The sequence below is a fragment of the Salmo salar genome, chromosome ssa11 (genome assembly GCF_905237065.1).
Source record: "Salmo salar chromosome ssa11, Ssal_v3.1, whole genome shotgun sequence".
NCBI lineage: Eukaryota > Metazoa > Chordata > Actinopteri > Salmoniformes > Salmonidae > Salmo > Salmo salar.
The window spans coordinates 73,957,155-73,974,655 of record NC_059452.1 but is presented as its reverse complement, the minus strand read 5'-3'; the positions used below and the strand labels follow the sequence as shown (position 1 = coordinate 73,974,655).

At 42.0% G+C, this 17,501-nt stretch overlaps 1 protein-coding gene across 3 annotated transcripts in view; it reads left to right on the top strand.

Moving 5' to 3' along the window:
• LOC106563017 (microtubule-associated serine/threonine-protein kinase 1) overlaps positions 1 to 17,501 on the top strand; it is a 196,783-nt gene that overhangs the window by 51,246 nt on the left and 128,036 nt on the right. For all 3 annotated transcript variants that reach the window (XM_014128197.2, XM_014128196.2, XM_014128199.2), the window contains exon 3: positions 5,205 to 5,329. In XM_014128197.2, the coding sequence (XP_013983672.2) occupies positions 5,205 to 5,329 (125 nt within the window). The remainder of the gene's footprint in view (positions 1 to 5,204; positions 5,330 to 17,501) is intronic.

Genomic DNA, 17,501 nt, shown 5'->3' with positions numbered 1-17,501 from the left:
TTCTGTACAGGCTTCCTTCTTTTCACACTGTCAATTCCATTAGTATTGTGGAGTAACTACAATGTTGATCCATCTTCAGTGTTCCCCTATCACAGCCTTTAAACTCTGTAACTGTTTTAAAGTCACCATTGACCTCATGGTGAAATCCCTGAGCGCGGTGTCCTTCCTCTCCGGCAACTCTGTTAGAAAGGACGCCTATATCTTTGTAGTGACTGGGTGTATTGATACACCATCCAAAGTGTAATTACACTGAACAAAAATATAAATGCAACATGCAACAATTTCATTGATTTTACTGAGTTACAGTTCATAAAAGGAAATCAGTCAATTTAAATATATTCATTAGGCCCAAATCTATGGATTTCACATGACTGGGAATACAGCTATGCATCTGTTGGTCACATATCTTTAAAAAAAAAGTAGGGTGATGGATCAGAAAACCAGTCAGTATCTTGTGTGACCTCTTGCCTCATGCAGTGCAACACATCTCCATCGCATAGAGTTGATCAGGCTGTTGACTGGCCTGTGGAATGTTGTCCTACTCTTCAATGACTGTGCAAAGTTGCTGAATGTTGGTGGGAACTGGAAGTTGCTTCCGTTATTTTAAAGAATTTGGCAGTACGTTCAACCGGCCTCAACTGCAGACCACGTGTATGGCGTTGTGTGCAAGCTGTTTGCTGATGTCAACGTTGAGTGCCCCATGGTGGCGGTGGGGTTATGGTGTGGGCAGGCATAAGCTATGGACAACGAACACAATTTGCGTTTTATCAATGGCAATTTAAATGCACAGCAATACCGTGATGAGATCCTGAGGCCCATTGTCGTGCCATTCATCGTACACGTCTAGTGAGTATGCAGGCCATGGAAGAACTGGGAAATTTTCAGCTTCCTGGAATTGTGTACAGGTCCTTGCGATATGGGGCTTTGCATTGTCATGCTGAAACATGAGGTGGTGGATGAGTGGCACGACAATGGGTCTCAGGATCTCATCACGGTGTCTCTGTGCATTCAAATTGCCATCGATAAAAGGCAATTGTGTTCGTTGTCTGTATTTTATGCCTGTCCATACTATAACCCAAGTGTCACCATGGGGCACTCTGTTCACAACGTGTTGTGACAAAACTGCACATCTTAGTGGTCTTTTATTGTCCCCAGCATAAGGTGCACCTGTGTAATCATCATGCTGATTAGCTTCTTGATATGCCACACCTGTCAGGTGGATGAATTATCTTGGCAAAAGAGAAATGTTCTCTAATAGGGATGTAAACAGATTTGAAATCAAAATTTGAGAGAAATACATTTTTATGTGTGTATGGAACATTTCTGGGATCTTTTATTTCAGCTCATGAAACATGGGACCAACACTTTACATGTTGCGTTTTATATTTTGGTTCAATGTAATAACTTCACCATGCTCAAAGGGTCTTTGTGGTTGAATCTGTGTTAGAAATGCACTGCTTGGCTGAGGGACTTTACAATTATCTGTATGTGTGGTGTACAGAGATGAGGTAGTCATATTAAAACAATCACGTTAAACACTGTTATTGCAACCAGAGTGAGTCCATGCAACTTGTGACTTCTTTGCAATCAACAAAAAAATGTATCCTGAACTTGTTTAGGCTTGCCATAACAAAGAGGTTGTGAATACCTATCGACTCAAAACATTGCAGCTTTTCATTTGTAATTAATTTGTAAAACTTTAGAAAAACATAATTCCACATTATGGGGTATTGTGTGCAGGCCAGTCACAAAAAATCTCAATTTAATCCATTTTAAATTCAGGCTGAAACACAACAAAATGTGGAAAGTCTAGGGGTGTGAATACTTTCTGAAGGCACCGTATATTACAAATCACAAGGTCTCATCAAACTCCAGTCCCTTGAAGGCAACACATGCTGACATTCTTATTTTTCATTTTTTTATTGAATATCTGAAACATACAATATACTTGCAGTGAAGCCACTCAACAACTACATCATACCAGTCATCCAACAGACTCCCATTCAGAGCGACATGCTGACATTCTTGTCCTCCTGGCTTTTGATTAACCTCTCTTGGGCATATGGGACACACTGCCAACAGCCAGTGAAATAGCAGGGCGGAAAATTCAAAACAACAAAAATCTCATAATTCAAATTTCTCAAACATACAACTATTATATCCCATTTTAAAGATAATCTTCTCGTTAATCCAACCACATTGTCCGATTTCAAAAAGGCTTTAACGACGAAAGCATAACATTAGATTGTTAGGACAGCGCCTAAACAAGAAAAACCACACAGCCATTTTCCAAGCAAGGAGAGGTGTCACAAAAACCAGAAATACAGCTAAAATGAATCACTAACCTTTGATCTTTATCAAATGACACTCCCAGGACTCAATGTTACACAATACATGTATGTTTTGTTTGATAAAGTTCATATTTATATCCATAAACCCCATTTTACATTGGTGCGTGATGTTCAGAAATGTTTTGCCTCCCAAAACTTCCGGTGAATGAGCACATCAATTTACAAAAATACTCATCATAAACGTTGATAAAATTTACAACCATTATTGAAAGAATTATAGATACACTTCTCCTTAATGCAACCGCTGTGTCAGATTTCAAAATAGCTTTACGGCGAAAGCACATTGTTCAATAATCTGAATACAGAGCTCAGCCATCAAAGCAAGCTATACAGTTACCCGCCAACTCCATATTTATGTCCAAATACCTCCGTTTTGTTTGCGCGTTCAGATCAGATCACCAAAGGCATAATGCGCGAGTGCAAAACCCGAGACGAAAAGTCAAATAGTTCCATTACCGTTCGTAGAAACATGTCCAACGATGTTTACAATCAATCCTTAGGGTATTTTTAACATAAATCTTCGATAATATTCCAACCGGACAATTGCGTATTCAGTACAGAGGAAAAAGAAGGAGCGGCGCACCTGCGTGAGTGCGCCTGCGTGAGCGCGCAGTAAACAACTCACTGGTCCCAGGCTTGAGACAGCTCTTATTCTCTGCCCAGTAAGAGTAGAAGCATGAAACAAGGTTCTAAAGACTGTTGACATGTAGTGGAAGCCTTAGGAAGTGCAAAATGACCCCACAGACACTGTAGTTTGGAAAGGCAATCAGTTGAAAAAACTACAAACCACTTCCTGGTTGGATTTATTCTCAGGTTTTTGCCTGCCATATGAGTTCTGTTATACTCACAGACATCATTCAAACAGTTTTAGAAACTTCAGAGTGTTTTCTATCCAAATGTACTAACAATATGCATACCCTACCTTCTGGGCCCGAGTAGCAGGCAGTTTAATTTGGGCACGTCATTCATCTGAATTTCCCGAATACTGCCCCCGTCACTAAAAAGTTAATCAGATGTTATTGGTTTACCAGAGTCCACACACCGTAGTACCAAGGTCTCAATCAGTCTCTGATCAAATGGAAAGATCTAGGACCAAAACCAGCTTACACCGCAGCCCCCCAGGACCAGAGTTTTGCTACTAAACACATTAGGTCATATCGAGGTGAAAGGAATGTCTCTCATCCTCCGCTCCTCCTTTTCACTCATCGTCTCCGCCAAGGCAGTTAATTCTCTCATATTGACTGCTGACTTGCCGTGCTTCCTTCAACAGGAAATGGAAATATATATACACACACATGAAAGTGTAGAGGGGATAAGAGGGATGATGAGAAGAGGGTGACGCACGATTTTAGGTAGAATTATATATTTTTTTTAATTACTGCTCGGAGCCTCAATGCCACAATGTGACACGATAATCCAGACTGCACGCACGCACACACACAACATTACTTGGGCTCTATAGAGTACCACATTATGAGTCATAATACCCATTGGCAACATTTTTTTAAATTGACATTTCTGTGAACTGTCTTGTGCAAGTTTTAAATTGCACAAGACAATTTTAAAACTGTTAGCAAAGGTGTCAGCAAAGACGTGCAGCAGCTTGAAGGGATTTGTAGTCTTGCATGATGTCTACTTTGATGCTTATTAGCATTTTCGAAAGTAAATATAGCCGACTATATTGAAAAAAGTCACCTTGTCCGAGAGAGAGATCCTACATGAAACACATCCCTTATTTTATGTTTCTAAAATTCCCTATGTGAAAAATGAATGGTGGAAAAACTATTGGAACCTTTTCCCTGTTTGACCTCTAGGTTTTATGGATATTATGACACCTCCACTGTGGGGCTCTAAACTGGATAGCCGATTTTCATAACTGAATAAAATGTGGTTGATTGTAATCGTAGCACGTGTGGACCTACTGCCATCTAGAGACTGTTAGAGCCAATTCATGCTTAATCCGAAAATGTGGTCGGTGGCGCTGGAGGTACGCAGAGGCCGAATTGAGCTCCGTACCGCATCGCCGTGCTCCTTTCAAATGTTGTAACAATGCAGAGGACTCCCAATAGCTCAGCATTGATTTGATTGGTTGACGGTAGGTGGGGTCGGGATGTCCTGTATAAACACAAACTGACTTCCTTGACAACTTCCTTCACAACAGCTCTGCGCTGCTCGGCGAAGCGCAGGAAGTATGAATGCCCTGACTTCTGCAGAGGCCATATCACCGTAAATGCTGCACGCACCCAAATGCAGAGGTCGGAATGACCATGAAGCGCCTTTTACAGGGAGACAACTCTCGGGGAAATATTTGCCCTGAAAAATATGTATTTGTTCAGAGCTTGTTAATCTTAGGATTTAATGTAGGAAACGTCTCATCAACATGCCCTGTTCTGTAGCGTCTCTGATCTTATAAGTGTATCAACTTTCACTGCTGCCTCTTATACCCCGTCTGAGCCCACGTCGTCTTAGGGGCTTCAGCTCTGTTTCTCTCAGGAGAGGAGGTGGACAGGATTAGTTCAATTCTGTGAAGCACTCGATGTAATTTTTTATGGTATGAATTTGCATTGATATCCATTTATCTGGGCAAATGGTGTGAGTAGGCAACAGGTACCCTCATGGTGTGAATGTATCCCTGGTCTTTTTAACACCCAAAATAAAATCAGTCAATATTTAAAATAAAGGTAAAGCACAATATCAACAGCTTTCTTTTCTCTTTTAATTTGTACTTTTCTCTTAATATACAAATATTATTGTACCTGCTCCTGTACTGTCTGTAGTTTAACTACTGTTGTCTGTCTTGTACAGGAAATGATCTGCTCTCTATAATGTAACTACCATTGTCTTGTCCTATAGGAAAGTACCTGCTGCCCTATGTGTCCCCCCACCAGGCATGGCAGACCCCCTCTGAGAACTCCAACCTGGTGCGGATGCGCTCCACCACCTTGGGGAAGTCAGCCCCCTCTCTCACCTCTAGTCTGGTGAGAAGTACATCCTGTTAATGACCTCCCATGATTCCACTACCACATTATTTGTACCCCCCTGCTTTGATGTTGAGACCAGGATATTGTTAATCAGATATTTTATTGGCATATTAATCAGACATGTCTATTTATTATTGCCATATTTTAAGCCATATTTTTTTGCATAGCAAGACATTCCTCATGACAGTACAGTGAATACACAGCAAAGGAACGTCAATCAGTAAAAATTGTAACCAAATGTATTTTACCTTGATCTCAAAGTAGTAGTGATTACTATTTTCTCAGAGCCGTGGTGTTCAGGTCCTTGATTATAAACAAACATGCAATCTGTCTGAGATCTTGATTGGCGCAGAGATAGTCTAATCCCTTAGTCTGAAATGATGTCAGTCACCAGTGACTAGTCTCACTTTGACCTTGAGCATCAAAGAGCCTTTAAGTCAGACATCACCCATCTCTCCTGTATCCCTTCAGATAACAAAAGCGATAGCAAGCCCAGATGTCCTTTCAATGGGGAAATGATATCTTCCCATCCCATTTCAAATGAGTGAAACGTAATTGAAAGATGAAGCTAAGCCAATTATATCCATCTATGAGATCTCATTCCAGTCCAGAGGTTTTATCTTTTTGTGTTTTATTTACCTGGACAAATGAAAAGGTGTGTACTGTCTCTACCTTGCTTTCCAATCAAGGTGCATAAACAAGGGAGAAAACCAGACATTTGGAATACAGTTTTCAGTCATTATTTTTTTTATAACTTTTTTTTTTTTTTTTACAAATCCCAAATCATGTAATCAGATTTGCTGTCATCTGGGCGTGGAGATTCAGAGAAGGCTTGATTGAGTGAATCCTATCTAATCTGTGTGGATGTTTCTGTAAGCAAAACAATTTACAGTACAGCATTACAGACAGCGGAGACAATATTAAATGTGCTGAATATTTCTCTACCCTGGAGGGAGCCACTGTGCTGTTTTGAGTTTGATCCACATTGTCTTACGGTGGACACATTAGTATTTGTGAATCAGAATCAATATGCTTCTTCAATGTACAGTGTATTGTGGGGAAAAAACCCAAATATAGTATTCTCAATGTATATGAATTGAAAGAGTATTCATACAGTATTTGAGCTTTTCACACTTCCCTATATTTGTATTTATATTCATGATCATACTCTTAGGTCATTCCTAAAGATATCTTCCCACTGCTGTTTGTCAACATATGCTGAGATAAAGTATTTGACACAGGGACATACTAACAACCTTTGCACATGCGTTACCTTGCCCCAGACACAATCTCCAATAGTCAATGACAAAAATGATGATATTGAGTAAAAGTTCAACAGGACTTTACCCAAAGACATTGAATCCATAAGATCAGATTGAGGTCTCCATCATTTCAGATCGGAATGTTTGGCCCTCATAATATAGTTTCCCAATCCTGGTTACTGGGGACCCAACGGCTTAATCATCAGTCGATCAGGTGTGTTAGTGTTGGTTCCCATAGTGTCTTGTCCCCATACATTCAGATCCCCATATTATCAGGTCCCCATGTTGTCTGGTTCCCAGAAAGACTAAACCCCATATTATCAGGGGCTCCCGAGTGGGGCAGTGGTCTAAGGCACTGCATCTCAGTACAGACCCCATCAGTACAGACCCTGGTTCGATTCCAGGCTGTATCACAACCGACTGTAATTGGGATTCCCATAGGGCGGCACACAATTTGCCCAGCGTCATCCGGGTTAGGGTTTGGCCGGGTTAGGCCGTCATTGTAAACAAGAATTTGTTCTTAACTGACTTGCCTAGTTAAATAAAGGTGTAAAAAAATATATATATATGCAAATCCGGTGGCCAAAAATACCGATTACCGATTGTTATGAAAACGACCCTAATTAATAGGCCATTCCGATTTAATCGGTCGACCTCTACCCTGTATTATCAGGTTCCCATAGTGTCAGGTCCCCATAATGTCTGGTCTTCAGAAAGTCCCCATAAGGTCAGGCCTTATCCCCTGAGGTGAGTGTGAAGAGGTGGGTGGAGAGCCTCTCTGGAGACTGCCATGTCTTATTAGATTCTCCTCAGACCCTGTAAACAGCAGCCCAGACCCCATGTAGCGTGGGCTGATTGAAATGAATTATTGCAGAGGTCAGGGGTCAATGCAGCACAAACAGTCATTACGTTGGGCCGAGAGAGGCGCCACATTTTCATCTATTGACTCTCGTGTTGCTCATATTCTGTGGGTTTGTGCAGGCATGTGAGAGAGTGTGTGTGTGTATGCGCATGTTTACGTGGGCATCTTTATATGTTTGTGTGAGAGTATTTGTGTGCGTTGTCTGATTTGTGTGTAGCTTGGTATCAGTCCACGGCATGACTGATGGTAACATAAGGTTTATCCTTTTTCGGTCTGTTGGCATGCCTCCGTGTCTACCTAGACTCCCTGTAGAAATGTAATGCTGCTCACCACCGCTTACACACAGTCGGGCGTGGACATACGTCGACTCGCTGAACGCATGACCACTTCCTAATAGCATATTTTGGAGCGGATAGTGGTGTATTTTAACATTTTCAGACTTGTGGTACATATTTGACCTTGGGAAAACAGTCTACAGTATATTGAGAGAGACAAACAGAACAGTTGCTAGGCTCTGTATACGGTACTGTTGGTTTGTTGCTAGGGACGGTTTCTTTGTTTTTGTTTCTTTGGTTGGTCTTTGTTTGTCAGGGACCATGCACAACTTGTTGCACCAGAGATGGATTTCTTGGGAGGCAGATGATTGTGGATCCTTGCGACAGAATTCCAGATCACAACATTGGAAAAGTAGGAAATGTTATTAACCAGGTTATTTTTGGGGATGTAAAATGTGTGCTCAAGGATTTACCTGGATCAGTAGAGGTAGATTACAATGTGCGTTCCCAGATGGAAGGCATCCTGAGTTTTGGGGACTTGAATGACAGCTAGGGCTTCACCCAAACTCGCCCCGTATGGTACGAAAAGTAACTGATACAGATCGTTCTGCGCTGACTGAACACACTAGGTAATTCCTCTCGATTCATTTGGATGAGTTTATGCCATTGTCCCTCCAGAATGAACCTAAATCATGTGTGTCCCTGTGACAGCAGGATGTATCTGTTAGCTCTCACAATCGCTGACACCATGTGACCCGCGGTTGTCTCGCTAAAGCTGAGATGGCTTTGTTCCATCACATTAAAATGTCACTGCAGCATCGGACTGTCTAGCCCCAGGGATGATTTTGTTGCACAATTTTTATATATGAAAACGCAACATCCGTCTCATAATCCTATTCCATTCTATCGGCAGATCCTGTTAGGGCTGCCCATCTCTGAGCCGTATGTGATGCATCTAATGTCTACCTTTTATAAAGTGCTTTGGCCCATGGATCTCATGCTGAAATATGAATATTCAGAGGAGAATACAAATGATCAGAATCATTAGAACACACACAAATGCTTCTCGAAAGGGTCGTTGGAGTTTGAAGTGCTAAGTTCTAATTTGAGGAGTTCAGCAAGGTGTCTGGCAGCATTTTGGTGTATGCGACAATGTGATGTGAGCAGATTGAGAGATGCTTTTGACGTAACTCATTCGTGTTTTAGGAGGAGGTTGATTTTGGTCTGTTTTGATTCAGTTTGGGAGATTATTGGAATGCGTGATAATGATGATGATTTGTGCTGAATAGTTAACATATACATTTTCCCTACCCTCAGTATTGTTATTGTACAGCAATGATGGTAGATGGCAATTCCTCAAGCTATCCTCTGTTTTGTATTCAAACATCTGTTTCCCAGTGGGTTCTGGTTGTTATTCATTACAAGGCAGATTTCCTACCAACAGCTGGATTTTGCATCAGTTCTGTAAAATATTCCAGAGTTTACCCCGAAATATGGCAATTAACGCAATCATTTTTCTGCATTCTATCCACAGTGGTTCCTTGTTATTCACTAGTTGAATAATCAGTGGTGCGTGGTATTGGCTTTCAATAGGTTATATTCCTTCTCGATTGTTGTCTGAGAACGTCAGACTGAAAGGCTGTGTTTAGACAGGCAGTCCAGTTCTTTATTCTTTCCACTCATTGGTATTTTGACCAATCCCATCAGATCTTTTTACATCAGATCTTTTGCAGAGCTGATCAAATTGGTCAAAAGACCTATCAGTGAAAATAATATCAGAATTGGGCTGCCTGTCTAAACGCAGCCTAAGTCGTCATGTTTTTAAAGCTACACTAGAATTTTGGCCCCTACTCTCAAAGTCTGGCCCATCCTCATCACCTTCTCTTCCCCCCCCCAGCGCAACGACTTATCTCCCTCTATCAACCATGCCATGCTCCCTGCCTTGCAGGTCGGCTGTTATTGCTTTCCCTCTTTTCTCCTCCTTCACGCTTTTCTGTCATGCCCCCCGGGTGTGCGGGTCTCTTTCCCTTTTCGCATGGCACATCTCTTTTGACTATGATTAGGTTTGACAGGAAATCAATACGTTTGTCCTGACCTGATTGTAAGATTGTCATAATCCTGCTGTTGTGGCTTTGTGGACTCGAATTCCCCTTCTTTATTGTAGTCACTGATGTCCTTTGGAGATAGCGTTTCTCTCGTTTCAGCTGCATTGGGTCTGCAGAGGTGATGTCAGAGCTGAGGTTAGGCATATTGGACGACAGGAGAGTCCAAGGTGTTCTTTGTTTAGTGTTTGTGTACATGCTTTCCATTATACTGGTTCCCACTTCTGACACCAACTGTACTTACTTTTAGCCAGAAAGCGAGGAATAATACCAATGTGAAGGAACACAGTACTAGTGTGAGTTTATAATTCATTTATTTTCTATAGTGAAAGTAAGCACTATGAACCATGTTCATATTCACGTCAAGCGCAGCTACCTGTGTGTTTTTGAATGCTTGTATACATATCCTTCCATGTCTTTTTTTTTGTCCTATTCTCAAGATCACCTTCCAAGGTCGTATCAAGCCAATGATCTCACATATCCAGTAATCCTAGATACATTACTATCACGTGACATGTTACTGTGTGTACACACATGCACAAGAGGCGCGGTGTAAATGAAAAACTGTCAGTCTTGATGAAGTGGCTGCTGTTGAGGTATAAGATTCCTGTCAAACTGCTGGGCATGACATTTCTCTGTTTAGGGATTCTAATATAATGTTAAGGCACAATGTGACATTGTTTCCCTTTGTGAAAGAATATGAAATGAAAAGACGGGCATCACAGTCTGTAGGTGACTCCTGGAGGATTCCCTGGCGGACTCAAACTGACAGTCTGTTTCATATGTGAATACATGGATCAAAGAACATAACATAGGCCTCCTGGTTTCAGCTTCTGACAACAACCAATGTACTTTTAGCCAGAAAGCGTAACACAGAACAAGAAGGTTGTCTGTTTGTATCAACCTTGAGGTGCTTTGTGTGAATATGTTTGTGTACCACATTGTTAAAATGAGAAGAAACATGTGTATTAAGCTTACACCTTGGCCTTTCAATACTCTAATGAAGGTCAAAAGACTGAAATGCAAATAAATGCCGAAATAAACCTGGTAAACATCTCACAGCCCTCACAAAACGAATACACGCCAAATCGGTTATAATCGTAAAAAATATAAAAATACAGATGCGTTAATTAGAAACAACAACAGGAATAATGAGAATTTTAAAAGCTTCATTAAAAATCAAGATAAATCCAAATTGAACAGCAGCACGAAAATAGGAAATAAATATTTTTATACAAATATTATATACATTTCCTAAAGAAAGGGGCACAAGTTTGGAATGTCCTCTCTCCCCCCTCCTATTTGCATTGGCAATTGAACCGCTTGCAGAAAGAATTAGTCAGGACCCAAATGTAACGGCTATCATTATTTGCAGATCTGCTGATATACCTGACCAATATTGAAAACCCCCCACTGCAACAAAAACAATTCATAAGTCTAAAATCTCAGTAAAAATAAAAACTCATGACCTACAGCAATCCTTTAAGTGTACTACAAAAAAGATCATACTTAGGATGCTTAAGTGGCAAAAAAAAACGAATATGTAAAGATAACTTTATCCGATTACTCAACAATATGAAAGCAGACCTAATTAAATGGAACAATATTGCCATAAATCTAACCTCTTCAGAATGGCATGGCTCCCAAAGTTGTTATACTTATTCTCTGTAATACTGATGGAAAACTAAAGGCATAGAAACTGTAAATTACTTGGTAATAGGAAATACATTTATTTACATGACAGCTTTTGGATGAAGCGATTTTGGATGAAGCAATTTTGGATTGACCAATGTAGATATTTTCAAAAAAAGTAACGTTTTATATCACAATTTTGATTTGAAATCTTTTGGACATCCGCACAATCTTGAGGGAATGTTGGAACATAACTAACAAAATTACAGTTAACGAAAATGTACGCTTAATCCAGTATAAACTAATGTACAAAATCTATTATACAAGAGACAAAATTCACAAACTATACCACAACGGCAGAGTCGTGTGCTGAGTGTAAAACTAACAATGACTAGATAATCCATGCCGTCTGGGAACATTATGAAGTTCAAAGGTTATGGGTGCTGTTAGAAAGTTGGCTGTCCAGAAGTATTACAATCTATATTTACTTATAATCCATCTGTCTGCATATTTCAAGACATGGCATATGAGGGTACAGTCAGATACCTATTGGGTTGGACAATACTTTTCTCGTCAATCGTCAAAAAAAAAGTATACTTTAACCTGTTGGGGGTAGGGGGCAGTATTGACACGGCCGGATAAAAAAACGTACCCGATTTAATCTGGTTACTACTCCTGCCCAGTAACTAGAATATGCATATAATTATTGGCTTTGGATAGAAAACACCCTAAAGTTTCTAAAACTGTTTGAATGGTGTCTGTGAGTATAACAGAACTCATATGGCAGGCAAAAACCTGAGAAGATTCCTTACAGGAAGTGCCCTCTCTGACAAAATCTTGTTCTTCTTGTCTCTGTTTATTGAAGACTGAGGATCTTTGCTGTAACGTGACACTTCCTACGGCTCCCATAGGCTCTCAGAGCCCGGGAAAAAGCTGAATGATATCGAGGCAGCCCCAGGCTGAAACACATTTGCGCTTTTGGCAAGTTGCCGATCAGAGGACAATGGGCTTAGGCGCGTGCACGAGTCGACCCCATGCTTTATTTTCTTTCGTCTTTTTACCTAAACGCAGATTCCCGGTCGGAATATTATCGCTTTTTTACGAGAAAAATGGCATAAAAATTGATTTTAAACAGCGGTTGACATGCTTCGAAGTACGGTAATGGAATATTTAGAAATTTGTCACGAAATGCGTCGTGCTCGTCACCCTTCTTTACCCTTTCGGATAGTGTCTTGAACGCACGAACAAAACGCCGCTGTTTGGATATAACTATGGATTATTTGGGACCAAACCAACATTTTGTTATTGAAGTAGAAGTCCTGGGAGTGCATTCTGACGAAGAACACCAAAGGTAATAACATTTTTCTTATAGTAAATCTGACTTTGGTGAGTGCTAAACTTGCTGGGTGTCTAAATAGCTAGCCCTGTGATGCCGGGCTATCTACTTAGAATATTGCAAAATGTGCTTTCACCGAAAAGCTATTTTAAAATCGGACATATCGAGTGCATAGAGGAGTTCTGTATCTATAATTCTTACAATAATTGTTATGCTTTTTGTGAACGTTTATCGTGAGTAATTTAGTACATTTGTAGTAAATTCACCGGAAGTTTGCGGGTATGCTAGTTCTGAACGCCACATGCTAATGTAAAAAGCTGGTTTTTGATATAAATATGAACTTGATTGAACAAAACATGCATGTATTGTATAACATAATGTCCTAGGTGTGTCATCTGATGAAGATCATCAAAGGTTAGTGCTGCATTTAGCTGTCTTCTGGGTTTTTGTGACATTATATGCTAGCTTGAAAAATGGGTGTCTGATTATTTCTGGCTGGGTACTCTGCTGACATAATCTAATGTTTTGCTTTCGTTGTAAAGCCTTTTTGAAATCGGACAGTGTGGTTAGATTAACGAGAGTCTTGTCTTTAAAATGGTGTAAAATAGTCATATGTTTGAGAAATTAAAGTAATAGCATTTCTAAGGTATTTGAATAACGCGCCACAGGATTCCACTGGCTGTTACGTAGGTGGGACGATTTCGTCCCGCCGACCCTAGAGAGGTTAAAAACAGAAAATCAACTAATCCTCCGCCATTAACACAATGACAAGGTCAAATGGTTTATTATCTAAATGTTGAAAGTGCATTGGCGATGGACAAAATGGTGCTGTTTGAGGCCATGTGGCCAGTTCAGAGTCAATGTGGGGGGGCACCAGACTTTAGGTAGTTGAGGTAATTATGTACATGCAGGTAGGGTTATTAAAGTGGCTATGCATAGATGATAAGAGAGTAGCAGCAGCGTAGGGGGGTGCAAATAGTCTGGGTAGCCATTTGATTAGCTGTTCAGGAGTTTTATGGATTGGGGGTAGAAGCTATTTAGAAGCTTCTTGGACCTAGACTTGGCCCTCCGGTACTGCTTGCCGTGCGGTAGAAGAGGGAACAGGAGTTGATGCTGGAGATGGGGGTGTGAGCATGTGGGTCTGGGCAGTGTTGATGTTTGTGTGATGTTGTCATTTGTATGTGTTATGTTTTTTGTATTGTTTTAAAAAAGAAGAAAAAAAGGCCAAAATGCAATCGCAATAAACAAACAATACTTTCCAAGCACAGTGTGGGAGTTTCATTTCATCTTAACAATTATTTCTTAAACATCTCAGACGCACCTGCAAAGCAACCTCTACTGTAGATGAATGCAAATGCATTTCACTTTCTTGCGTCTTTCATATTCAAATCCAATCTAATTGTATTTGTTACATGCACTGAATACAACAGGTCTATAGACCTTACCGTGAAATGCTTACTTACAAGCCCTTAACCAACAATGCAGTTTTAAGAAAAATAGAGTTAAGAAAAGTATTTACTAAATTAACTAAAGTAAAAACTAAGAGCAACAAAAAAATTACGAGGCTGGTTAACAGTACCGAGTCAATGTGCGGGGGTATAGGTTAGTTGAGGTAATTGATGTAATATGTACATGTAGGTAGGGGTAAAGTGACTATGCATAAATTGTGTTGTTATAAAAAAAGGGGGGGGGTGGTCAATGCAAATAGTCCAGGTAACCATTTGATCAGCTAATTTAGCTCAGCAAGTCTTATGGCTTGGGAGTAAAAGCTGTTAAGAAGCCTTTTGGACCAAGACTTGGCGCTCCGGTACCGCTTGCTATGCGGTAGCAGAGAGAACAGTCTGACTAGGGTGGCTGTAATCTTTAGCAGTTTTTAGGGCCTTCCTCTGACACCACCTTGTAGAGGGGCCAAGCTTCCTGCCATCCTGGACGAGTGATGGACTGTGCCATACGCGCCACCCTCTGTAGTGCCTTGCGGTCGGAGTCGGAGCAGTTGCCATACCAGGCGGTGATGCAACCAGTTAGGATGCTCACGATGGTGCAGCTGTAGAACCTTTTGAGGAACAGAGGACCCATGCCAAATCTTTTCAGTCTCCTAAGGGGGAATAGGTGTTGTTGTGCCCTCTTCACGACTGTCTTAGTGTGTTTGGACCATGATAGTTTGGTGATGTGGACACCAAGGAACTTAAAGCCCTCAACCTGCTCCACTGCAGCCCCGTCAACGAGAATGGGAGAGTGCTCGGCCCTCCTTTTCCTGTAGTCCACTATCATCTCCTTTTGTCTTGATCACGTTGAGGGAGAGGTTTTTGTCCTGGCACCACATTTACAGGTTTCTGACCACCTCCCTATAGGCTGTCTCATCGTTGTCGGTGATCAGGTCTACCGCTGTTGTGTGGTCACAAGCTTAATGATGGTGTTGGAGTCATGCTTGGCCATGCAATCATGAGTGAACAGGGAGTACAGGAGGGGACTAAGCACGCACCCCTGAGGGGCCCCGGTGTTGAGGATCAGCATGGCAGATGTGGTGTTACCTACCCTTACCACCTGGGCTCGACCCCTCAGGAAGTCCAGGATCCAGAGGATCCCCCAAGTGTTATTGGAGGGATTGGTTCCATTGTGAGGGATTGGTTCTTTAAGGTCATAAAGTCTGCTTTTGTTTCCCACTGAGGAATTGACTCCAAAGGACTGGATGTATACAGAGATATTATGTCCGGCTAAGCTTTCACTGTAAATTATCTGTATTAGGGTCTCTGTCTCCCACTCTCTCTATCTCCACATGCCATGGCCCTCCTCCTGCCTTAGCTTAGATCGGCAGGCCTCCTCTCGCTGCGATAAACCCAGGCAGGGCAGTGGGGTAACACAGGCCTTGGGTCCCTCAATCAGTTCTCGCTGCTGGCTCTAAGGACGTACTCCCACCATAACCCCTCTCCTCTCCCTCCTCCACTTTTCTACGTTCTCTCCTCCTCGCCGCTCGAGGAAACGGGCTTAGCTACCCACCTGCCAGGAGGAAATGAGATACAGAAACTCCCAAGGACTTCCTGTTGAGATAAGCCTGTGGCCAAGTGCCCCTTTCTCCCAGAGCCAGTGGCATCCCCACACAATGCCCACCGGGCTCACTTCCCCCCATAGGGCTCGACTCTGGCTGATTTATTATATGGGTCCTCTGAGTGGCCGGGAAGTTAGTTGTTGCTTCCGCTGTAGCCTTTTGCGTTTTTGTCAATGAAGTAATTTCCAGACAATTGCATTTGAATCCACCTTCTGTGGAGGTTTGAACGGTTTAAGAATGAATACAAAAACGGGTCCGATTACTCCAATGCCGGCTGCCCTTTTCAATTCTCTGTTCCTCATCAGCGACAGCACAGAATACTAGCCATCCAGCTTCAGTGAAACACTGCTCTGTTCAACAGACGGTCAGAGGGGAAAGTTTACATGGCAGTCACCTGTCTGACCTTTCACACCATTTTTTTCCTCTCTCCTCAGCCATAGGTAGCCAACTAGCTGTCGCTCATCCATGCTCAAAAACAGAAATCATTTCAGCTTGGTTGGAGACTGGGAGAATGTATGGGGTGCTACTTAATATTCACAGAGTAGAGTCACAGCAAATGGAAATGAGGAAGGGGGGGAGAGAGAAGAGAGGTGGAGAAGCAAAAACAAAAAAAACACAGGACTGAAACTGACTGTGAAATTGCCGGATGGAATTGGCATGATGGCAATCGTAAACCAACCTATTGATCTAAATGCTAATAATTCAGAGCGGGGCGACTGTGGTGTTGCGACGGCGGCGAGGTATAGCATTGGAGAAGAGGCTCGGGCGGTTACTTGCTGAGTACCTAGAAGTTTATATAACTTATAACAGAGACAGCCAGGGAAGAGAAGACGGAAATGCATGAAATCACTGTAAATTGAAAGTGGATATGCACTTACAGTATGTGCGTTTTACAACTGGTTGTAGAGGAGTTGACTGAAGCAGTGGAGTTGTTTTTGATAGCAGCACGGTAATAATCAGCACTGTTGTTTTGGAGGAAAGCCCCACAATAGCCACCTGCAGTATTATATCACTATGAGGACGGAGTCCTGGGGCAGCTGCAGCAGCAGTGCCTCACCCCTATTATTGTAAATCTAAATTATTTTTTTTTACACTCTCTTGCTCACCCCCCGGCCCCTTTTTGTCCCCTATCTCTCTTCTACACCCCCCTCTCTCGCTCTCTCCCTTTCTCTCTCTCCCCCCCATCACCCTCTGTCCCCCTCTCTTTCTCTCCATCTCTCTCTCTCTCTTTTTCCTTCCATCTTTCTCTCTCTGACCTTCAGATATATTTTGCCCAGGAGAGACAAACTGGAGGAATAATTACTCATTTAAAAGCCGTTGAACAGTAGAGGCCACTTAGGGTTTAGCCCTGGCTGCTCTCTGCCGATGGACAGGCGGTCAGGACAGGATGCCAACTGTATTGTTTGAATAGAGAGGAGGAGAGCAGTTCGGGGCAGGATATCCTCTACTTACGTTTCATGGTGACTTAGGGCGCCACAAAAGCGTGGCTGCTCCGCTCAGGTGGAAATGACTGAGGCACAGCTAGGGCACCCAGTCACCCCTCAGTCCCAATGCTGAATTAGTACTGCCTCCCTTGCTCCCTCTGTCTCTCTCTTCCCTTCTCTCTCCCTCCCTCTCTCACGTACTGACTCACTCACATTCACTCACTCCCTCT